General features: G+C 56.7%; 1 protein-coding gene across 1 annotated transcript; it reads right to left on the reverse strand.

The window, feature by feature from the left end:
- Window positions 1-2,764: 2,764 nt before the first annotated feature.
- Nt5dc3 (5'-nucleotidase domain containing 3) lies at window positions 2,765-23,703 on the reverse strand. The gene is made up of 13 exons (XM_005374577.2): window positions 23,519-23,703; window positions 18,444-18,518; window positions 17,801-17,856; window positions 14,808-14,898; window positions 14,036-14,173; window positions 12,310-12,370; window positions 11,869-11,971; window positions 11,300-11,401; window positions 9,776-9,857; window positions 8,439-8,525; window positions 6,275-6,415; window positions 3,946-4,010; window positions 2,765-3,035 (listed from the first exon to the last, which is right to left on the reverse strand). Exons 1-13 carry the CDS (start codon window positions 23,684-23,686, stop codon window positions 2,783-2,785), a joined length of 1,422 nt encoding a protein of 473 aa, XP_005374634.1. The 5' UTR covers window positions 23,687-23,703; the 3' UTR covers window positions 2,765-2,782.
- Window positions 23,704-24,716: the final 1,013 nt, after the last annotated feature.

Raw genomic sequence — 24,716 nt, forward strand, 5'->3', positions numbered from 1 at the left:
CACACACACACTCACACACACTCACACACACTCACACACACACTCACACACACACACTCACACACACACACACACACTCGCCCTGCGGCCCAGACGCCCTACTGGCAAGAGGAGGGCGCCGGCCACTTTGTCCACCCCAAGCTGCACTCGGGAGGAGGCGAGATGGCTTTCTGCTTCCCCTCTGTGAAGATGATCAAGAGGGCGACGGCATCAAAGCGAGCGGTAATTTACTCCGAGATGCGCCCGGCGCCCCGGCAGAGACTGCATGCTGCGTGTTATTAACGGTGAGCACAAAAAACAGGAGTCAATGGAGAAAGAAAGAGGCGGAGACAAATAGAGAACGTCAGGGGGAAAGTGGGAGCTGGAAGCTGAAATATTTTAAAAGCCAGGTCTCCTCTGTACAAGCGGCTGAGGAAACATGCTGCACAGACGCCCTCCACGAGCACTGCGAGCCTCACTGCGAGTCTCGGCCGGTGTGGACTGCCCCGGAGTAGGAATTCTTATTCACGTCACTCTCAGAAAATGGCCTAAGCAATGTTAAAAACAGTCATCTTTAGGTGTTCAGATTCAATTTATTGTTTACCTTGCAAACTGATTTTCTAACGGTAGGAAACAGGCTGATTTCCCGGCACACTGTGAGCATGGGTGTGCGGTGGGCCCTGCCAGGCAGCTGCCCGTGGCCCCGAGCCTGAACCCCTCCTAAGAGGAAATAATTACAAAATTCATCATTCAAACCCAGAAAATGCTCTCCTCCCCCAACACGTGGGTGACTAACCTGGACACTTAGGAAAGCCAATGTCAGAACGAGTTCGACTTCATTCCTGAGGAACCCAGCCTCCCTGGGACTGGCACCCAAGAATATCTGATTAGACACAAACCAGGAATCCTTTCTGAAACAATACCTGCTTCCTCACTCTGCTTCTCTGAAGCAGAAATCATTAGCACAGCACAGCCTTTTGGGGCCACACACGGTGGCGCACGCCTGTAGTCCCAGCACTTGGGAGGCTGAGGCAGGAGGATCACTGCAAGTTGGAGGCCAGCCTGGGCTACCAAGTGAGTTCAAGACTAGCCTAAACTGTGCATCAAAACCCTGCCTCAAAAAGACAAAAACAAAAACCTTTGGAGAGGGCTGGGGATTTAGCTCAGCGGCAAAAGCGCCTGCCTGGCATGCGCAAGGTCGTGATTTCGCTTCCTGGTACCAGAGAAGAACCAAAAAAAAAAAAAAAACCTTTGGAGAGCCTGGCACCAAGTACGTCTGTCCCTCGCCTGTGGGCATTAAGTGGCAGCTCCCAAAATACTGAGTAAAAACACAGCACGGCTGTGCTACTCCCCAAAAGGCTCCTGCTCCCGTGCCCACCTGTGTTTATAACAGCAGTGGACAGAACACAGAGCCAGCGTGGGCTCAGGGGGTCACCTTCAAACCCCATGGTAACGAAGGGCGCAATAGAGCCCGCGCCATATTCACCGACTTCTGCACGTGGGCGGTGGCCGGCGCCAGCGTGCCCAGCTGGAATTCCGTCAGCAGCTGTGATACACATAGTCCAGCAAACACACTCAGGGGGCAAGCACTCCCACGAGCGCCCGCCCGCTCCTGCCACAGCACGGCACAAGCTCACACTCGGTCCAGGCAACACCCGGGCTCGTCCGATCAGAAGAGCTCACGCACCTCGTGCAACGGAAATGCCACCAGGAGCGCCGTGACTGTAACAGCAGACACCGTGATGCACGCAGAGGGCAGTGTGTAAATACAGAGGGGCGTGAGGATTCTGGGGGGTGCTTGTGTAAATACAGAGGCGAGCTCGGCTAGCGAGGTCTGCTGTGACCTTCAATGTCCTTCACCCTATCCCGCCTCATGATACCTAAAGAAAACAGCCAAAGTCCCAAAACTCACACAGACAGGACGGGAACAGCGAGGACGAGGAGAGGGCTGCAGGCCTGGCCGCCGCCTCCTCCAGGCAGACGACACTCAAGAGGCGGCTCCTCTTCTCACTCTGTCTGGACAGGACAGGTTACAGGGCCACGGTGCTCGCACAGGACTCCGGAGCCGGGCGTGGGGCGGCATCCATCCCCGGATGTCTCACCCAGGTTTCCCCCAGCGCGCGCACGGAGCGCATGCGCACGTGGTGCTGGCGGCTCCTGGAGCACAAGGCGCGGGTTCTCCTTGTCCGAGGTCCCCGCGCAGCCCCACGCACCGAGGGCCGAGCCGGCCCCGCCCCGCCCGCTGGAAAGAGGCTTTATCTCCCGCTCCCGCCCACAGCCGTCGCTCCGCTGTCCCTGGCCGGCGTGCGGGCAGACACAGCCCTCGCACCCTGGGGACGAGGGCCCCGTGCGCTCACGCACCCTTCCAGGGCGGCTGAGCTCCCGGGCAGACTCCGTTCCCAGCGGCCCCGCCAAAGCTCGGGACGAAAGGACACGGGAATCGGCCGCCACGCAGGGCTCATCACGGCCACGGCCTCGGCTTCCCGCGAGCCCCAGACCTTCCATGTCGCCGTGCCCGGTGCCAGCCCGCAAACATCCAGGAACACTCCGAGAGGAGCCCACTTCTAGCTGGAGTGACGAGCAGAGGTGGGGTCGGGGTCTCTTCCACCCCGGGACAGACGCCGGCCCAGGACCTCAGTGAGCGGCAGGCTGAACCCGTTTCCCAGCCCTGTGGGCAGGCGGGGCACACGGAGGACCGCACGGCTCCTCCGCCCGAGGGCCTGGCGGCCGTGTCTTCAGAAAGTAGCGCTCAGACCCACCCGGGGCCACCCGCAGGTCCCCACGGACCCGAGCCGGGCTGCGGCTACTCGGCCTGGGCGGCCTGCTGGACGGGGGCCCCGAGTGGGGCCGACCAGTGGGCCCAGGCGGGCAGCTCGTGCTGCAGCGGAGTCCGGCGGGGGTAGAAGGTGTGGTGCACGTCGTAGTTCAGGAGGCAGCTCAGGGACGCCATGTAGATGTCCGCAAAGCGGGACAGGCGCCGCAGGAAGTAGGTGGGGTTCTGGTCCGTGCGGAACAGGCTGCCGAACTGCGCGTTGAAGAAGCTTTTGGTCATCTCTCTGCAGCCGCAGGTGGGGAAAAGCCACAGAATGATTTTTATTTTTTTGAGTTGTCTAGTGTTAGGGTTGTTACTCTCTAACTTCCGCTTTTATCAGTGTGCATTTGCAGTACCTCATGATGCCGTTCAGCGTGGGGAGCGGTACACATACATGACACAGGATTTTTACATTTACTTAGTTGGCTAAGGTTTTTTAAGACAGGGTCTCACTATGTATTCCAGGCTGCCTCAAACTCACTATGAACTCGTGGTGATCCTCCTGTCTCAGCCTCATGAGTGCTGAGATTAGACATGAGGCACAACACCCAGCCACACGATTTTTTTCTTTTTTTAGTAGCTCAGGCCAGCTTTGAACTCACTATGCAGCCCAGGCTGGCCTGGAACTGGTGGCAATCCTCCTGCCTCAGCCTCCTGAGTGCTAGGATTACAGGTGTGCGCCACCACGCCCAGCACCACATACCATTTTTAAAGGCTTTAATACTGAAATCAAAACCTCTTTTGGAGCAGGATTCATGAGAGAAAAATTAGCGAGAGCAGCCCTAATTTCTTATTAAGAAAAATGTCTGTCCATCCGGCTCTCAAACTGACCCTAGCCACAGTTCCCATATACAGCAGCCGAACTGACAGTTTCAAGGCCCCAGACTCAACCCTTTTATATCCCCAAAACAGAGGGCAGAGCCGCTTTGGAAGATACCAGAGAGACACAGCGAAGTTCCCCACCTCTCTCTAAATCTCCCTTGCCTGTGGAATGGGATTGAAACCTATTTTCTGACCCGGTGTGGCGGTGCACGCCTGTGATCCCACCATTTGGAAGGCTGAAGCAGGAGGACCACTGGGAGTTCAAGGCCACCGTGGAGTTCCAAGAAAGACACAATAAAACAAAAAACAAACACAAAATCTGCCACTCTCACCTCATCTCCTTTCTCTCCTTCTTCCACTCCTGAAGAACCAGCTGCGACTCCGCGTCTCTGTGAACCTGTGGCAGAAGCCAAACATCAGACGGTGTGGGCTTGAATTAAGGAGCAGCAAGGAAATCTCCTAACGGGGGCTTTCCCTAGGGCACACTGCGTGAAATGACACATGTTCACACCCCCCAGCTGAAATCCCCCGACTACAAAAATAAACAAAATGGCTTTCCATACCCATCCTCTGAACCTGTTCAACAGATGGAATTATGAAGCTATCAGACTATTACTAAAAGCTATGTATGAACGTAACACATATGAATCTTCATCAATGTGTGTCTAAGCCGAGCAATTTGTCACTACACACATGTATGACACACACTTATGTGACACGGAAGCGGAAGGAGCGTGCAGTGGTCACATGCTAACAGCAGGCATGTAAAGATGCGGTGCATTTGCAAATGAAATGCTACACATGCAACTTCTTTATAAATTTGTACAAGGGTAGAAGCTCCCTGCCCTGGGCACTGTGGACCGATGCTTGCATCCCCCAAATTCCTAAGTAGAGCCCCACAGGCCACATGATGCCCTAAGGTGTTAGGGCCCCCCGAGGCGGCAGTCTGGAGGGTGGGACGGCCCTCGTGGAGGAGGCCTGGAGCTCCAAGGAGCTCCCCTCACCACAGCCGGCCAGGGCCCCCACCCAGGATCTGCACCCCTTCCGGGGGACACTCCACTTGTGACACCCGCTTGGGCGCCGTCCCTCTGCTTCCTGCTGGCCCTTGGTTGGGAGGGCAGCCAAGGCCGCTGAGGGAAATGCGGAGGAGGACCGGTCCAGGGAAGCGTCTGCACAGGGCACACCTGGCTGTAGGCTGTGTGCCTGGCTGGGGTCCCCTCAGCCCCCGCACCCCAACAGCACCCACACGTGCCTCCCCTCCCTGGGGCCTTTCTGCACCCCGTGCCTTCTCTCCACCCCTCACCTGGACCCCCGCGGGCCCTGACACCTGCTTCTCCCCCAGGCCCTCCTCAGGGGAGCCTCACGGAGTCACCCTCTGATCCCCGTCTGGACACCCAGTCGCACACTCCTGTCCCGTTCATCAGCCGCGGCACCCGACCATCAGACGCCACTCAGAGGACAGACTTCCCTCCTCGTGAACAGCGCCCTGCGGGCTCTGCAAACAGGCCCGCGGAGCGCTCCAGGACCGCAGGCACGTCCCCGGCCCCAAGCCCCAGGCTCATCCTATTTGGAAACTGCTCCCCCAGCACGGGTGGCCGTGACCACTCGGAGTGAAAGCACAGCGCCAGCGCCCAGCAGAGGGGCGGCCGGCGTCGTGTGGCACTGCTCAGCTCCTGGGCCACGCTGACCCTCAGGTGATGCCTGGCACCTCATCTCGCAGGCAAGCACAGCAGGAGCTCTCTGCAGGGACAAGCGGAGGCCGGGCACAGGCGGCCCGGGGGGCCAGGCCCGCAGACGTGCCGGGGCCCACGCGCTGCGAGGGACCTGCTTGGAGCCAGCTGCTGGACGCGGCTGCTGGCTGGCCGTCGCAGGGTGCCCTGCCTGCTTCCAAAGCTGCTGGCAGGACAGCGTGGGCACCGCCTGTGGGCACCGCCTGTGGGCACCGGCTGCAGGGCGGCAGCCAAGAGAGCAGCGTCCACGCTCCTTTGTGCGAAGGAGGCGGCCCTGGGCCGAGGGGGCGGGGACACTCAGGCCCGAGGAGGAGGCAGGAGAGGTGGGACGCGCTCACAACGGCATCCACGGGCCGGAGACGGCTGGCGACAGGACGCCCTCGCGCACAGCCTGCACGGCCCCATAGCCCACAGTGCCAAGAGCCTGCGCCGCGCCCAGGACAGCGGGCGCTACCGCTGAGTTCTACAGCACACGCAGGCCGGACCCAGACACCTTGGCCGCGGCTCTGACTTTCCAGGAAGCCCCGTGCCTAACGTGTTCCTGGCACAGACCCTTCACTTACACATGGGGAAACTGAGGCCCAGAACAGAGATGTCCCACAGCAAGATAAGGCAGGCCCGGGCCCGGGCTCCAGCGTGACACCGCATGCCCCAGCATGATGGAGTGTGGGGACGGGGCCCCGAATGCCGCCAACAGCGGTGAGGAAACAACACCCGCGTCTTCCGGGGCGCCACCCCGACCCTCCACAGGGCTGCAGCAAGCAGCGCCAAGGTCCCTTCGAGGAAAACGCCACCGCAACCTCCAGTTACCCGTGGTCCTCGGAGGGCAGCCTCAACCGCACGCTCCAGGACTCCAACTACACGGAGAGCGGGTGACGCCTCCTTACCAGCTATCCTCGCGTTTAAGGCGAAGCCAAGAAGCGGTGCCCACCTGCATCTGCTCCAGCAGCCCGGTCAAGGTCTGCAGCCAGGTCACGGTCTGGACGTACTGCTCCGTGTTCATGATCCTGAGCTCTGACCTCAGCTCGGGGATGATGGCGCCCGTCCTCCAGCCGTGCTTCAGGGTCAGGTCCTGATGACAAAGGCCACAGGACGTCAGCACCACCCCAGACACTGGGAACCATTTCACAGCCCTTCCCGGGGCGGGGCTGGAAGGTTCATTTAAATGGCTTTAATCACGGTTCATTATTAACCAAGCCGTGTTAAATGAGTTGCACACTTCTTAAAAGACCTGGAAAGCTCCGGCTCTGTGAATCACAGCGCCTGAGGAAACACAAGGTTTGCGGAAAAAACATAACAACAACAAAAAACACAGGGTTTGGAATCATTAGCCATGCTCTGGGAAGAAACAAAAACAAAAACAAGGGAGCGCAGAGAGGGTCCCCTAAATACTGGCAAAGGTTCTCATTCAAGAACACAGGCCATGCCAGGCATGGAGGCGCATGCCCGTAGTCCCAGCACTCAGGAAGGAGGCTGAGATAGGAGGATCGCTGTGAGTTTGAGGCCAGTCTGGGTTCATTGTGAGTTTAAGGCCAGCCTGAACTATACGGCAAAAAAGAAAAACTGCAGGTCACACAGGCCTCAGGGAGCCCTGCAGCGAGCTCCAGGGTATGGCACAGAGCGCCAGGCTGGCAGTCGAACGTAAGCAGCCACAGGCACATCTCCCATTCCCGGTAGCATAACCCCACACCAGACCACAGGGCAGGACATCTAAGGCTGCTTTGTGTGGAAAATCTAAGCAACGCGGCCGCAGTACTAACTGGCCAGGCACCTGCCCACCGGGCACACGATTAGCAAGTGCTCTTCTCCAGCTCCTATTCTAGATCCTGAGGATGAAGCCATGAACAACAACGAACGACGAACTCCTGCTTTCACAGGAAACAAGCAGGAGAGTAAATACACAGCAGCCGGTGAACACAAGCACAAGGGTCAACGGTCAAAGAGAACAGGGGTGAGGAGGGCAGGGAGGGAGACCACTGCGTCACTGAGGTATTCAGGAAGAGCAGGCGAATAGAGGACGTCTGAACGAGATCTAAGGCAAGAAGAGGAAGTGGATGCGAGGGAGGGAGAGAAAGGGTCTGGCTTAGAAAAGAGCAAGCGCAAAGGCCCAGGGGCAAGCAGAGGTGGGGGTGGCTGCGGAGAGGCCGGGTGGGGAGAGGAGACGCCAACAGCGCGGCCGTGGGTCCCGGCTGTTACACTGAGGAAGAAAAGGAGACTTTGGGGTTTTGCTCCCTAAGGCTCAACCCATCTCCTTCCGGTTAAATCTTTTAAACCTTTTGATATTTCTCTACGTAGGATATGTGAGAACCTGCGGCGCATTCTTCTCAGCATTCCCAGCGGGGGCAAGCTCTGGAAGGCGGGTGCCACTGCTAAAACGTAACAGGAGTCACCTGGCTGGGGTCCCCTCGGGGGACCCTCGGTTCAGTGCACACACTGAAGTGCACGACGACACGATAACAAGGCCTGTTTCTCGCAGGGCCTTGAGCCGGCTCTCAGACCTACCCCAGGGGGAGCGCCCCCAAGCTCGGTGAAGGCGCCCTCAGAGACAGCAACCGCGGAGCTGGTGGCGGCCACCACCCTCCTCCAACACCGCTCTGTCACCGGGCTTCCAGACCCAAACACAACAGCTGGGACCGAGGATCGCTAACAGGTACAGACTCGGCCCTGCAGGAGCCAGGGCGGCCTGGGATCTGACAGCCCACCTTGCTCCCAGCGTGGGTTCAGCTAGTTCCCGGCCTGCGCCCTGGCCCGGAGGTGCGTCTGCGTCCTGAGGGGTGGGGGCCGCACCGCCCGGCTGACCACCACGAGCTTTTGCGCTTCTACGGTCTTGAAGGCAAAGGAAGAAGCCGCTGGCGGTTACATCCTGTTCTACTTGCAGGAGGAACGCTTTTCTGATCAACAGAGTAAGTTTCTAATTTCCATCGCTTTTCTGCAGCTCTGAGCTACCACGTTCTGTTAAAGGAGACGTTTAAAAATGTGGCCCACTCCAAGTTCTCATAAAAGCATAAACACAACCTTAAACAAAGGTGCAAGCGCTAAATATGTGAGCCTCACTCATCTTTTCCCCCGCAAATGAGAGAGAACGGGCCACTCACCGCCAGGTCGCTGTATATGTGGTCACCAAAATACAGCACTTTGGAGCCTCTCCAGCCAGTGAGCTTCAAAAACTCGTATAAATTGCCCTGTAACGTGAGAGAAATACAGACGTAGCAAACGACAGAAATGGTGCAGAGTGTCTATTTCTAAAAATGGCTGAAGTTGGCTTTGCTTTTTAACTAGGTTCTTGCCCTAGTTCTTTCTTTTTTTTTTTGATACTGGGAATCAAACTGAGAGCCTTGCCTCAGTTTGTGCCACTGAGCTATATCCCCGGCCCTGGCTTTGCCTTTTAATTTACCTGAAATACCAAAATGTAAGGATGAAAGCACCTTCTAATCTTTTAGACTTGGCCTGTGTATCAGTGTACTTCTCAGAAACGTCTCATACCATAAACGCCTCCCGGAACTACCTTGTTCAATTAACACCCTATAACCAACTTTGAGATGAACACCCTATAACCAATGGATTTATCTCTATGCAGATAAATATTCATCCACTGTCCCTAGAGAAGCTGAAAAGCAGCATGATCTCTTCTACCAATGCCCTCATGCTGACCACCACTGACACCACTGACACCAACACATACTTTCGAGTTACTTTGTGATAAATATTCTTATAGAGAAGTTTTATTAGGTCAATCTTAATTTTTTTTTTTTTTTTTGTCTTTTTGAGACAGGATCTCGCTATGCAGTTCAGGCTGGTCTTGAGCTCACTTTGTAACCCAGGTGGTCTTGAACTTGCAAGGATCCTCCTGCCTCAGCCTCCTGAGTGCTGGGATTATAGGTGTGTGCCACCACGTCTGGCGGTGAATCTTAATTTTCCTAGGCTAATTTTCTAGAAGTGAAATGGTGTATCAGATCTAATTTTTCAAGATCTGGAAAAATATACTTTCTGACAAATCCAACAGGTTGTTATAAACCACCTAGAACATATCAGTATTAAAAAAAAACAAATAAAAATATGTAAATATTTAAAAGAAACTAACTTCAGTAACATAATAATGGTCAGCAATTCATTCTTGGAAACACTTCAGAATCTTATATGACAAAGTTTGTTAAAGCTGTACATAAAACATATCTCATGGGGAGATAATCATGGATCGGGGTGTATAATATGCCACGGTGAATGCTCCTTAGAAATTTCTAGTTACCTATGAGCATCTTAAATTTGACATACTATGACAAGTCATGTTTTAATTTTGTTTTTAAAGAACTGCTCCCTTTTGAGTTATTTCATATTGTAACTGACGCTGGTGGGAGCCCCAGCTACAAGCCGAGGATTCCAGGGGCCTCGGGCCGGCCGCTCCGGCCGCAGGGAGGAAGAGGGAGGGAGGTACCTGCTTGTAGATCTGGCCCTTCTGCAACTTGTGGATTTTATCCCACAGCAGGACGCCCTTCTCATTCACCTTTCGGAAAGGTCTGGAGACGGAAATGGGAAACGTTACAACACAGGGCAGCTGTGGGCGCCACCAATGCCACCTGTTACTCGCGGGCGACAGCAAGCGCTCCTCCACCGCCTGCCCTGCCCGGGGCGCACGTGCGGGCCACGCGACTCCACTCTCTGCAGGTGTCCCCGGGCCCCACGCCCGCTGGTCACACACCACCCCCAGACGCTGGTCCAGGTGTTCCTCTCCAGCCAGCCCGCCCGCTCCTGCTCTCACTAAGCGCAGGTTAGGGTTAGCCTGCTCTCATCACAGCCGTCCAGGTCAAAGGTGAAGTACGGGTGAAGTCAGCACGGACGCCCTGGGTCCATCCCCGGCCCACCACGGTGCAGCGCCAGGACAGCAGCCGCCGGGCACCCCCAGGAGTCCACACAGCAAGGCGAGGTGTGCTTGCGGCTTCGGATCCCTTCGCTCTCTTAGCCCCACCCTACATTCTTTCCTCCCCACACGAGGTTTGGGGTTGCGGCTCCTTCCAGGCATCTCCGGGACCCCAGAATTTCAGCCAAGAAGGCTGCCTGGCCACCAACTTCAGGCGAGAGAAGTGTGAGTGAAAGTGTTCCCAAGCCGGCCATGTTCCAAGTGGAGGACTTCTCAAGCCCACGGACACTGGGGGCGCGGGGGCAGATGATGACAGGCACCTCCCGCTGCCCTTCCCTTCTGAGAAAGCTCTGTCTCCCTACTTCCTGTTATCCACCTCACTTGGCTCTTTATTCATACTCCAGGTTCCTCAGGTATGAGAAGGCATGGGATACTGAAGCTCGTGTCTCTGCTTTACTGAACATTACCGTCCCGAGGTGCCTCCATTTTCCTGAAAATAACTCACATTTATCCCTCTTTATGGCACAGCAGTGCTGGGCTGTACATAAATACCACTCTTCTTCTCCACTCATCCACTGATGGGCACACAGGGGCCCAAGCGTGAGCACTGTGAGCGTGCTGTACCATGGCTGCGCGTGGGTCGCCGCAGCGCAGTGACTTCCTGGTGCCCGCGGAGACACCTGGAAAGGACTGGCCGGGTCACGCGGAGCTCCTGGGTTCAGTTTGCTGAGGACTCACCATACTGATTTCCACCCTGGTGGCTCCAGGCCACGTTCCCGCCAAGAGGGCAGATGCCTTCCCCGCCACCTCGCCCACCCCGCAGCCGGGGCAGCATCTCTTATGATTTCTTTTATTTCTTAAGCCTCACAAAGAGTCTGTAGCCGAAGACCTGGCTGGTCATTTCTGTCACGTTCTCACTGCCCGACTGCTGGGTCTGCAGCGGCCCGGGGGCACCGAGAACCGGCTCTCCGTGCCAACCCCGCCATCCCACCATGCTGTGGATCACCATGCGAAGGCAGGGCGCCAGATCCACAGCTGAGACACGGCCGGCTTTCACCACGCGCGGCCCCGGGGTCCGCGCCCGAGGGAGGCGACACTCACCTGCGCCTGTCGTTGAAGAAGTTGGGCTTCTCGGCCTGCACGATGACCACGTCGAACAGGTCCCTCCAGTCCTTCCCGACGATGTACCGCATCCCTCTGTCCCTGGAACAACAGGCGGCCGCGTGGCCCAACGTGAAAGGGTTGAACTATTTTGCAACTATTTCTTCCCAGTTTCCCACTGCTACAGTGAACAGCAGAAAGTACAACAGATACTGAGAAAGGGAAAGAAACCGCTCAGAAGGAAAGAACAACTGGGATGGGGAAAAGGAGAAAAGAAAGAAGGGGGAAAAATATATATATATATACACAATATAGCTAAGATAACTGTACTACTGATTTCTATGAGTTCATTGAAAGGAACAGTTAACGCCTAGTTGTTTGATCCATTTTACTATATCGGGTAATCTGAGTAACTACTTTGAAGACAACCATATGCAATATAACAACCATTGTTAATTACCTATCATCCTGTTTTGAAATTATGTATCATTTTTGGTTTTTTTAAATTTTCTTTAAAATAAAAAAGAAGAAGAAGAGGCTGCAGGCGGCGGGAAGCTCGGGACACTCACACAAAGCTGCTGGGGCTGTTGGTGATGAGAAACATCTTCTTGCCGTGATCCGCCAGCTTGGCCAACACCGCGCGGGTCTGCTCCGCGTAGCAGATGTACTTCTCTAAGAGCAGAGACAGACTCTCAGGCCGGGCAGGAAGTCGGCGGGCCTGCGAGCACTTGGTAAAGGGGGTGGCATCACGCTAGGCACAGTGGGGAGTGGAAGTCTTAAGAAAGCTTGGTTCTGGGGTGCAGGATGCCAGGGCACAGAACAGAGACCCCACTCCTGGAACTACACGGGAGGAACTAAGGGGCTGTGGCCACCCGCTTCTCCACAGAGAGGGAGACCTGCACAAAGCCAGGGTCGGGGCTCCGCCTAGCGCGGGAAAGAGACGCCCGCAGCCCCGGGACACAAAGTCTTGCCCACAGGGGAGCGAGGAACACGGCCTGTTCAGGACCTACCGATGTCCGCCTCGATGGCTCTGTACATGATGCCTTTGATGTGGACGTCACGGATGGAGTCCTGCCAGAGACACAGGGCATGAGCGACCGTGGACGTGGCCAGCACTGGAGTCAACATCTCTCCCCAGGAGCTAGCAAGCCTCGCACTCAGCAAACCCAAAGCCTGTCCCGTCTGCACAGGCGGCCCCCTGGGCAACTTCCAGGCTCACCTGGAAGAGGTCGCCCATGGGAGTGACTCCGAATCAAATCCCTCAGGGCAGACCTCAGCCACCTGCAGGAAGAGCCCGGCTCCATGCACCTCTGCCCCTCCCTGCCCTCCCTCAGCCCCAACAGGACTGAGCGCCCGGATGCAGACAGACGGCGGACAGCAGAACCCGTCCTGAGGCGCCACCAACGGGCGGGGCCTGTCACAGAGCCCGCCCCTCGCAGAGAGGTGACCTGACTGATAGACGAGGGCAGACGGGGCGGCGGAGGAGGAGGGGGCTGGACCTGCGCAGGCTCGGGGGTGGCAGCCGCATCTCGTGCCAACTCAGAGCCCAGTAGTGAAGGGTGAACACATAGGAAACTTTCTGCTGCCAGGAGCAGAGGCCTGACCTGCAGGCAAAATCACCTATGCCTGGGCGGCTGGAGAAGGAGCCATGGTTAAACACAAGCAACTGCTCGGCTCTCACACCTGGGCTGTGCTGCCTACAAGCTGTGTGAGCTGGGGCAGGTTAGGCAACCTCTCTGTGCCGGGGGGATGATGTCATGGCAGCTACTCCTGACATCATCAAAGTGTCTGGTGAGCTGACGCACACAACGCTCAGCGGCCGGGGCCAGTAACACGGCCCGCAAATAACTGAGCTCTCAGTGAGCACCTCCCAAGAATGCTGGGGTTCCCACCGCGATGCTTACACGTGAAGGGCCTGTGTGCAGAGAGGAGAGCAGAAGCTAAAGATTTAAACTGAGCCCAGTGTGGTGGCCCACGCCTGCAATCCAGCACTCGGGAGGCTGAGGCAGGAGGATCAACAGCATGGGCTACACTGTGAGACCCTGCCTCAGAAAAACAACATCACTAAATAAGTAAGAATTTAAATTTAGCTCAGACAATAGCAGACTGACATTGAGAAACTACAATTCATCCTTCTTCACCTTTCCTAAATTCCAGGATTTGGGAGAGCAGAAACTTTACTCATAAAAGGAAGAAAAATATATTTTTGGTTTCTATGTATCTTTTTAGAATATACACATGTTAAGTAAATCTATATAAATATACACCCTAAGTATTATATAGTACAAGTACATATAAACATACATCAAGCAAATAACATTAAAACATTTTTAGATACTGAGAAAGTTCCTACCGTCTAATGAAGGTGAAGAAATATGTACACAGATGTGGTCAGAATATAAGTTAAAACATATAAATGCGACTCTATATGGCAGAAGGTTCTGTCTACACCCTGCCCCCCATGGGACTCTTATGTGTTTGTTTGTTTTTTTTAAATTTTGGTTTGTTTTGATTTGTTGAGACAGGATCTCGCTATGTAGTGCAGGCTGGTCTCAAACTCACTATGCAGTCCAGACCTCAGATTCATGGTGATCCTCCTGCCTCAGCCTCCTGTGTGCTGGGATTACGGGCATACATGACCACCATGCTCAGGAAAACCTAACTTTTTAAAAGCCCTGCCCCAAGCAACTCCCAGGAAGCACCAGGGTGCACGGGGCACTCAGCAGGCGGCAGCACCTTGACGTCCTTGTACAGGTGCACCGGTTCATAGTCAATGTTGTTCTTCAGGAAATGCTCGTTCACGCAGGACAGCAGCGTCATCTCCGGGAGGGAGAAGATGTCCATGAACTGCTTCATGGTGTTACCATGGGAACTCTGCAGACAGAAGGAAAGGCTGGACTCAAGGACGGGGGAGTAGGGGGTGAGAAGGTTTCCGGTGACCAACAGGACCTGAGTGGTCCACAAAAGAGATCTGAATATATAGAAACAGGGCATCTCAATAAGGAGCAAAATTTCCCAGGCAAGGCTGCAACTCGGGACCCTCCTGCCTCAGCCTCCCAGGGTGCAGGGTATACTACGACGCCCGGCTAGGAGACTGTAATAATAAAGACGTAGAGTGTTCACCTTGTTTCTCACCCTTCACAGCACAGTGGGCGTCTTACCCAGGGGAGACGGAGGTGAGTGTGGCCCTCCCCGCCCCTTCTCCCCTCTGGGTGCCCACCCCACGCCCTGGTCCCACTCAGGACAGAGGACCCAGGCTGTGGCAAGGGCAGCAGGGCTTAGTCCCTGGCACCCACACCGACAGCCCCTAGCGGCCACCCCAGAAAGGGGACCTGCCTTGAGGGGCAGTGACGAACAGCAAAGGTGGGGTGGCGGGAGGAGCAAAGGAACCTGGGGACTCCGCCCAGGAGCCTCTCTGCCCAGTCCCTGGCGCGGTCTCAGAGGCCACGCGGCCACCGCATCTGCTGCCCCTCCGCGGCCACCCTCCCAGAGGAAGCGCTGCCCTCACCTTCCCGTAGAAGTCGCTCATCTGCTCCAAGGGCACGTGTGACCCCTCATACATCTCGACGACCTCCTCGTCGGGGACCACGCTGAGGCCTCTGGAAAAGCAGACGGCGCCATCAAAGCCGGCCCAGGGACCACGGGGGGACTCTGGCCACCGCTGGGATTGTCCGCCAGGGAGGAAGACGCTGTGGTCACCGTGAGGCGGAATCTGCCACCACAGGGGCCAGAACAGCGACACCGGGCGCCCTGCCGGGCAGGGACAGGAAGTGCTCGCTTCCCAGCCCTCCCCGCGGGCCGCGCTGCTGCTCCTCCCGTCTCCTGGCCCGGCCACCAGAGGCACAGGAAGTCCAGAGCGCAGGGCCAGGCTGGCCAGGGACGGCTCCGGGCGCCGTTTTGTTAATGCAGAGCGAGGGTGAGAGGCTGCCGCCTGGGACGGGCGCTGGGGGAGAGGGCAGGTGCCAGGGCAGGAAGCGCCGACACCGTGCCCAGCTTCCTCGTGCCAGGGTGAAGCCGTACCCGCCACCTGCCCCCTCAGGGTCTGCCGAGGAACCCGGCTCCTCCGCGCTTGAGGAACGAGCGGTGACAAGGACACGGCAGCACCGGCCGCGCCCGAAAGCCACGCTGCGCCTCGGCAGCAGGGACAGGGACCGACGGGGACTGTATCACTGACACGGCGGGCTGACTGCCTCAGAGCGGCCTGCGCGTTGATATTACGCTTAAGGAACATCATTCGTGGCCGGCTGTGGTGGTGCACACCTACAATCCCAGCACTAGGGAGGCTGAGGCGGGAGGACCACTGCGAGTTCTCAGCCAGCCTGGACTGCGGAGTGAGACCTGGTCTCATAAAACAAACACACACAGGACACGACTGCTGGGGAGTGTCCTGTGTCCACACTCAGGCCCAGCCACTCAGCCACCACGCAGACGGGCCTGAACCCTTGGGGTCCAAGCAACCGAGAATCAGCTGCAAAGATGCCATCAGCTGCACTCCAGAGGCAGCCCCCGCAGACAGAGTCACCTGGGACCTGGGGACGGCACGGGGACGGCCGGCCCCACAGGAACGCGGCAACCTAGACCAGCACTGGCCTCACCAGGAACCGGCCTCCCCAGCCGCCTCGGGCAGTGAGGGAGCGGGTGAGGAGCACAGGTCTGGCCCGTCTGTTTGGGGTTCAAGTCCCCCTTCCCCACACAACCGGGGCCTTCACCTGGACCAGTCACGGGGGCTCTTCGGGCCCAGCTGTCCCCAGCTCACGGTGCGGGACAGGAGCAGTCGTGCCTGCCTCTGCTGGGACGGGCCCTGCGCAGAGGGCCGCCCCGGGGACAGCTGGCCCGGGCCCAAGCGAGGAAGCTTCACTGTGACTGCAGTGCCACCAATCACAGCTTCTCACGGGGCTCCCAGGGTGGGAAACTCAGACATAGACACGGGCTGCCGCAGGGACCCACGCCACCTCCCCAGCCACGCGCAGCTGCCCCACATCAATTCAGCGGGGCTGTCATCCCAGCATTCAGGAGGCTGAGGCAGGAAGACTGCAAGTTCAAAGCTAGCCTGAACTAGGGACCTAGTGAGACCCTGACATATATGATGGAACACGGGGGAAAATAGGGAGGCCCGCTGTTTCGGTCTATGTTTAGACGCCTCCTCCCAAGCCTCATGCGCTGAGCTGGGGTCTTTGGGCGGGGACGGGACTATGGGGCTGGGGTCAGGCCACAACGAGCTCACAGGAACGGGAAGCTTGCTTAGGGTGGCCGCTGAGGCTCACCTCCCTCCCTCCCTGTCCTTGGCTTCCCACCCGCCTGGGGCCCTCGGACTATGGACCTAGAGCTCCATAAACAAAACCAAAATAAACCCTTCCTTCCTCAAGCCGCGGGCGTCGGGCGCTGTGCCCCAGCGACGGATAGTGACTAAGACACCTGCGCAGAAAACTAAGCAAATAAAAAGCAAGATTAGCATGGGTAAGAAAGCCCAATGTCACACACAGAAGGAAATAATCCCGGTGCACCTGCCCGCTCCAGAGAGCAGGCGGAAGGAGCATGCTGCTGACAGTGGCTCACGGCGGCCACAGTGAGAGCCAGGGAGGGATTTAGAAGGACCGGGAAGCGGGCGGGGTGCTGGAGAGCCTCCTCCTCTGCCCGGCAGAAGCTACATCCCGGCAGAGAGCAGGAGGCAGAAGAACCAGCACTCATCTGCTTATATATTACGTGCGTGCGTGCGGAGGGGGACAGAGAAAAAGAAACGGGGGAGGGGAAGGGGAGGGAAGGGGAGAGAAAAAGGAGGGAGAGGAGGGAGAGGAAGAGGGAGATAGGAAGAAAGGGGGGAGGGGAGAGAGAGGAAGGGGGGATAGGAAGAAAGGGGGGAGGGGAGGGAGAGGAAGGGGGGATAGGAAGAAAGGGGAGGGGAGACGAGGAGAAGGAAGGGCAGCAGGGAGGCCAGGAGAAAACACCTTCAAAGCATCTGAAGCCTGGGGGTGGAAGGGAGGACCCAGATCTGCTGCGGCCCCCTGGAAGCCCTGCTGTTGTTCTTAGCTTCATTCATGCTTTTTCAAAGAAAAATAAATCATTCCAAGGGCAGAGTTTGTGAGAGAACCTGAGCTAGGACAGGCAGCCTCGCAGAAGGAATCCAAGCACGAGTCACTCCCAAAGGAGAGCATCTGAAGGAGCGAGGCCGAAGCCTCGACTTTAAGTTACAGTCATCTCCGGCCAAGCGAAATACATCCACACACTCCAACCCCTGGCTGGCGGTGGGGGTGGGGCTTATATCAGACCACCGAGGACTGCGGAGGGGTCCGAGGGGCGCCCTGACAGCGGGCCCTCCCCCCCCCCGCGGCACCCCGGCCGCCCATGAGTCCTGTGTGCTCCCAAGGGCGCCCTGCAGGCCAAGCCCTGGCACGGGACAGGGCAGGAGGCCTGCGTCCGCCTTCTCCGGGGGCGGGCGAGGGAATCGACACCCCACAGCCAGGGGCCACGGTGGACGCCCAGAGTTACCCCACCCCCGCCTACCTGTAAACGGTGCCCAGCTGGATGTAATGGAAGGCATCGATCTTCATCAGGACCGCCTGTACACGACACAGACACACGCAAAGTGAGCAACTACAACAATCTCGCGAAACAAGGCACAATCCGCCTCGTCTTAAAGCTGAAAGCCTCGCTTGTTATATAATGTGACTTTTATTTCTTTGTTTTCTACAGCACTGGGGATTGAACCCAGGGCCTTGCATCGGGCTATATCCCAGCCCATTTTTTATTTTTTGAAACAGGGCCTCACTAAATGGCTAAACTGCCCAGGCTGGGTTTGAACGTGTGATCCTCCTGTCTCAGCCTCCCACAGTGCTGGGATTACAGGGCTGCACCACCCCACCAGCTTGAAGTGCTTTTTGAGGAAACAGCTGGTCAGCAAAAGAAAACTAGATACGGCAACTGGCTCCTCCTCCAGCCCCAAAAACCGACAACTGCGAAAGAACAGTCTGCCAAGGAGGGGCGCGTGCTTCTGCCTTTCCAGTCCTCAGGCTCCTCAAAAAGGCTGTAACAAACCCACTGAATTGTGTGGTTCTGCAGCCCCAGAGGACACAATTTAAAACCAGGCCACCGCTCAGCAGAGAGCAGCGCCGCTTTATTTCAAACAGGGAACCATGAGGGAACCTACCCGGTGGACGTCGTAATGCAGCCCGCGGATCGCGAAGTTGGGGTCGTACTCGTACTTCCTGATTTCCGCAGGGTACTGCAAAGAGGAGAATGAGGTTCAGCTAACAGCACACCCCAGGGTCCTGCCTTGGCCCTGTCCAAGCCCCGGGAGCAGAGGCACCTGGGGGAGGCGGCTGGGGACAGATGACCACGTCCCTCTGCTCCGAGTCACCGCCTCCTGGCCCCCGGGCCCCCACCCTGCCTGGCGCCCTGCTACCCGTCCTGGTAGAGGTCGGCCCTGTCTCCACCCATCTCCTCCCCTCCTAACCCTGCCCTCCCTCCCCTCGGCCCCGCGTCTCTCGGACCCCACAACCCATCCACTTCTCCCCTGGACCCACTTCTGCCTCTTGTCTGCAGTGAGCAGGGACTGGACTGTCCCCTGTTTCCAGCACAACCTGGCTCCCGCCACCCTACGGCCCAGTGTTCACACTGCAGCCCCCACACCCCCATGCCGGGCTGGTCCCCCATCTCCCACCCTGCCCGCCTCAGGAGGCGCCCAGGTCTCCGGGCTGTCAAGTCACGCCTGCCCGCTGGTCCTGCCCAAGGGAACCAGCCTGGGCCACCCTGCCAGGCCAGAGGACGGAGTCTGGCTCAGCCCTCTGCCCCTCTGCTCCTGAGCCTAGGGGAGAGACAGCCCCAGAGCTGCCCGTGGGATGGAAACCACACCAGCAGCAACCTGGCTCATCCAGACCGCAGGAAGCGCTCGCCACGCCACACCGCACCTCCTCGTGGCCAGGCGACATTTCCCTGACCACCAGGCCCGAGGCACGCAGCGGGCCTTCAAGTCGGGCCGCAGGAAGCACTGACTCAAATGTCGCGCCTGGGCTCATCTCTCCAACACCTGTGGGCCCTGCCGAGACATCGCCCCGGGGCCTTTCCCACCCGTGGGCGTCTCCAGGCGTGAACACGGAGTGCTGCATCTCTATCAGCACCCGCGAGTGACACAGCACACAGCCACGCAGGCCCCACACGGCGTTGGCTCTGCCAGCAGCTGCGGCCTCCAAGCCTCTACCCTGTAGGGCGCCGAAGGGACCAGACGCCCTGGGCGCCCTGCGAGGCTGCCTCTGCCGAGCACTGGCTCTCCCGGGCCAGGCCGTCCTGTGACTGTTTAACCCACAAAACTGCGGTGTGCGGCAGCGGGGCAGCTCACGCCTGTTTCACTGTTGAATAATCTGAGGATCAGAGCCAGGAGCTCGCCTGGAGTCACAAAGCTACACGGGGCAGGCCGCTATCCGAACCAGGCCTGGTCACCCGACGTTCTCCCCCAGCCCCGCACGATCAACTCTGAAGCAACTCAGGGGCTCCACGCTGGACACGCACCGCCCCTGCCAGCTCAGACGTGCTCCACGGGTCTACTGAGGAGTCACGGGGTGAGCAGCGCGCAGCGGCACACACCTGTAATCCCAGCAATCGGGAGGCGGGGGCACAATCATTAAAAGTTTGAGAACAAACCAAAAATTTGAGAACAACAAAAAAAATCCCAACAGAGGAGCACCCTACAAACCCTGACCAGCACTCAGCCACCGAACCAGAAGGCGTCACAGACACCGCCAAAGCCACACAGAGCCTAAGGAGACAGAAAACGGTAGCTCGGCGTCATGAAAAGGGTTGTGCAGTAGGAAAAGGGCACCGGGTTCAAACAGGGAGTCAGAGAGGGCACGGAATGGGCCCCAGCTAACTGCACCTGCACCAGTGCTTTTTCATTCTAGGACCACCAGAACAAAAGCTCATGACGATTCTCCTGCCTCAGCCTCCTGAGTGCCGGGATGACAGGCGTGCGCCACCATGACCAACCGCAGCCTTTCACAACCTAACACCAAACGGCCACAGTGCGGACACAGGGCCCGGACCGCGGGCCGTGACGGGATGGTCAGCGTTGGGGGCGACAAGCGGGTGACCACCAGCGCCCACAGATGAGACGCCGGGCGCACGCGAGCGCGGGGGAGGCAGCCCAGAGCCCTCCCCAAACAGTTCCTCCCCCTCCCCGGCGGACACGTGCAGTGAAAACACAGGTCGTTATCACGCAGGCATCACTGCACTTTCCACATTTTCCACTTTTATCAAAATTTATTCTGGTTTATAAAAAAAGGTAATTATAAAGGAGCTGGCACCTCTCACATTTGCTTTTTGGAAAGCCTCTAAATTGCAGACCTCCTGTTCTATGACGTGTCTCAGAAACAAATGTCTTTCCATCCCCACAGGCGCACAAAAAGCATTTGGTCCTGGCAGGAGGAACAGAGCCTGCCCGACGCTTCTTGGGAGAATTATTTTGTTTCATGAGAGCAGGAGAAAAAGCTGCATAATCACAACGGGCTCCATCAATTCGCTGATATCACGAAGATGGTAACACTTCTACAGGCCCCGCACGGCCGTCACGGAAATGGGATGTCAGCGCTCCTCTGCCGAGGACTTCTTTTTCATCATCTATTTCCTCTCTGCGCCCCCAGATTTCATAAATGTTTTATGTTCATGAATGTTTCATTTGCATGAATTTTTATTTTAATCTGAAATAAAAACCCACAGGTAGAAGAGTGTTCTGAGCCCCACGGAAACAGACGGATGGGGCTCAAAGCCTGGGCCTGTTGGCCCGGGGCAGAGCCTGCAGCCTCAGGCCCGAGCCTCGTTTCCTCAGATGTAAAGCAGAAGGGTGAGGGCCACCACGAAGTCAGACACCATAACGATCGTACCGGGCGGCACCCGCCACGCAGGTTCTAGGCGCCCCTGAGGAAAGTGCTCACTAGACCCATTTTCCATGGGGGAAACTGAGGCCCAGAGACACTGGGTGATTTGATCAGGATGACGCGGCGAGTGACGACGACAGATGTGCACCCGAGTCAGGCTCCAGAGCCCGCAGTCCCCACCCAAGCAGTCGGTGAGCAGCGCTGTCCAGACTGTGGCCTGCACGTCAGAAGTGACATCAAAGTCCCAGAAAATGCCAAAGCTTGCTGGGCGTGGTGATGCACGCATGTAATCCCAGCACTCAGGAGGCTGAGGCGGAAGGATGCCTGCAAGTTCAACACTAGCCTGGGCTATGTGGTGAGTTCAAAGCCAGCTGGTACTACGTAGCGAGACCCAGTCTGAAAAAAACAAAAAAGGAAGGAGAAAAGGAAGGACAGGACAGAGGAGGAAAGGAGAGAAGGAAGGAAGGAGCCGCAGCTGGCCTGGGACTAGACGCCAACAGCCCCTGAGAAGGGCAGCAGCCGGGAGGCCAGGAAAGTCCTGTTACCTCTTCTGTGACAGTAAGAGGAAAGGCCATCTTTGCCAAACACCATTTCCACATTTCGGATCTAGAAAACATGCATGAGCTTCTTGGACCCAGTGATAAAGGAAAGCCGAGGGTCAGGGCTGGGTACAATACACACACCTGTAATCCCCGCCACCTGGAGGCTGAAGCAGGAGGAGCACACGTTCAAGCTCAGCCTGGCATCACGGAAAGAGAATCAGAAAGCATACCAGATCCAACAGTCAGGATCTAAAACTAGTGGCAACTGTGGCTGCATTAATAAAAGCACAGCATCCAGAACCAGGGAGGTGATGGTCTGGGGCCACACTCTCAGACCTCAGTTACACAGTGGCATCCTCGGAGAGCATGGGGCATCTGGAAAAAAAGAAGTCTTGGGGCCGGCAAGAAACGTGAGGCGCAGGGTCTGGGTTCCCAGGCCACGCCCCCACTCTGGTTACCTGTTAGGGGCTCTGCACTACATGGGCCCAGCCTGCTGGCCACACCCCCAAGCCTGCTGGGTCTCCATGACAACACCAGGACCCATCCATCATCACACCCGCCTTGCTCCAAGGCGGAGGTAGGAAGGCTCCAGGAAACACAGCAGGGATGTGGTGAACACGCTCAGCTCACGGAGAACTGGCCCGGGCAGAGGGAAACCCGCCCAGAGCTGCAGAGAGGCTGCGGCCGCCCACGCCCTGGGTGGGGTGGGGCTGCTTGCAGGAGCTGGCCCTGGGCACCTGGGCAACGCCGCGGCCCGGACTCTGACTGTGCCTTGAGCCGCTGCAGGAGGAAGAGTTCAGGTGCTCGGGGCTTGCTTTCTTTTTCCTCATTAAAAACTCAAAACTGCTCTGCATCAGAAGACAGTCAAATATTCTCCATGTAAGCAAGTCGAGCCGGTGCAGCAGGAAGACACCGCTAGCATTTGAGGGGGCTTCTAACCGGAAGTCACAAGGCCTCACGGCATGAGGCTTTGCAAGGAAAGGGCTGCCGGGACGGGAGAGCAGACACGGACGTGCGTCTCCCAAGTGCACCCTCAGGTGTTATTGTGCCCGAGAGATAAATGTAAGAGAACACAAAGACAAGAAAGGCAAAGATCTTCTCAGACACAGCTGTCTTCCAGCTCAGTGTTGCCTGGAAACTTGCAATGAAACAAGGCCCATTCCTTCCTTCTGCAACGATTTACTAAGCGATTTCCAGGAGCCCAGCAGGGGCACAGCCAGGGAGAGGACCTGCCCTCCCGTTTTGTTTTTTTGGTACCGGGGATCGAAACTCAGGACCTTGTGTTTACCAGGCAGACACTTGTGGCACTGAGCTACATCCCTGGCCCTCTCTCGTTCTTTAATACCCAAGGGGGCGAGGGGGGGGTGGGGCTGCAAAGGGATGGTGCACTGGGGACACAGATTCACAATGGCTGGCTTTACATTCTTCCCTGAGGGATGAACTGGAGGCTTGGGATCACTGGTGTCACCCCTTAGAGATTCCCCATCATCTCCTGGGGGAAATCCTCTCCCACCAAGACTAAGACTAGGACTAGCACTAAAGCCTAGAGATGCTCCAGGGCAAGACCCTCATTAGCTTAGGATCACCGATCACCGCAGCCCTCTGAGTCACCTGATACTCCCCCCCCATTACTGGGTACACCCACTAAGCAGGGGCTGGACGGAGTATCTTTGTCTCTGCCCATCCTGAGGCGCTGACCTCCCTGCCCCCCTTTATGCATTACTGCTTGTTTCTGTCTCTTATGTCATCCTTCACTGTACCCCTCCCACAGGCAGTTGGGGATCTTGGCCAGGTCCCCAGGACAGTAACCTTACCCGGTGCTCATTGATGAGAAGATCCCGAGCCGCGTTGAAGATCAGAGTGTGGAGGTGCTTTGAATAAAACACCAAGGTGTAGTCATAATCGAAGCCGTAGATCTCGATGTCTGACAGGCTCATTTCATTGTTGGAGAAAATGGCATCTGGATTCAGCAGGTTGCTCATAAGTGAAGGAACCAATTCTAGAAGTAAAGGGAAAAAAACGCCTGATGCCACATAAAAAATATGGGTTAGTGTGATTTCTAAACTAAATGGGCAAACCCGAGTCCAAGAGCCAGTGCTTCACTCCTAAGGTGCACTCACTGCAGAGGCCGCTCCTGCAGGGCCATGGGCCGCACCGCGGCATTCACCTGCAGTGTTCCAGAAGACAGACCCGCAGGGACAGGAAGTACAGGGTGGGTGCTCGGGGCTGTGCGGGGTGAGCGGGGACTGTGGTGGAGGTGGAATTTCTTTGGGACATGAGGAAAACACTTTAAAATTGATGTGGCGATGCTGGTGGCCGAAGGCCCCCTGTGAATATACTGAAAACCACTGAACAGGAGTCTGGCAGAGGGTGAATTATGTCGCACCTAAACACATCTGAATGAAACAGTTATTGGAAGCATATCTGCATCAACATCACAAAAAAAGATTGGCTTCGTTTGAAAAAATACATGTTAAGTAGATCTTTTGAGTAAATGAAGGTGACCAAGAGCTACAGAGGGAGAGAAAAGGAGAGGAGGGAAATTGGACTTTTTGAAAAGGGAATTTGGATGTGTCATGTACAAGTACCAACTCTCCACGGGGAACATGATGACCACCGGGTACTGTGAGAAAAGGGGGTCAGGGTCCAAGACAGGGAGGGGTGGGGGGAGAAGAAAGGGATAGGAAAAAGGAAAACAGGCACCAGTTCCTGACGATGAGTGTCATCATTACGTACTGTAAATGTGTACTAATTAAAAATGCACCCCAGTTAGCTTTTAGAAGATAAAATGATGAAATTTAAATGTCACCACCCACAGGAAAAAAAGCCGTAACTAATTTATGTATTTGCCACCAATATTTCTTTTTTTTTTTTTTTTTTTTTTTTTTGTTTTTCTCCGGTACCGGGAACCGAACTCACGACCTTGTGCTTGCCAGGCAGGCGCTGTGCTGCTGAGCTAAATCCCCAGCCCCTGATATTTCTTAAGTATTTTAAACAGTAGACCTCACACTA

This window comes from Chinchilla lanigera, unplaced genomic scaffold, assembly GCF_000276665.1.
Source record: "Chinchilla lanigera isolate Chin_1 unplaced genomic scaffold, ChiLan1.0 scaffold00004, whole genome shotgun sequence".
In the NCBI taxonomy this organism is placed as follows: Eukaryota; Metazoa; Chordata; class Mammalia; order Rodentia; family Chinchillidae; genus Chinchilla; species Chinchilla lanigera.

What these genes read in the sequence shown, in the direction of transcription:
- Nt5dc3 (XM_005374577.2), bottom strand. Translation starts at nt 23,686, where the DNA reads ATGAGCAACCTGCTGAATCCAGATGCCATTTTCTCCAACAATGAAATG. An exon ending in ACCTGTACAAGGACGTCAAG is followed by an intron (nt 12,371 to 14,035) that starts GTGCTGCCGCCT and finishes TGTCTCTGGCAG; the next exon opens with GACTCCATCCGTGACGTCCA. An exon ending in TTCTTCAACGACAGGCGCAG is followed by an intron (nt 9,858 to 11,299) that starts GTGAGTGTCGCC and finishes TTCCGTCTCCAG; the next exon opens with ACCTTTCCGAAAGGTGAATG.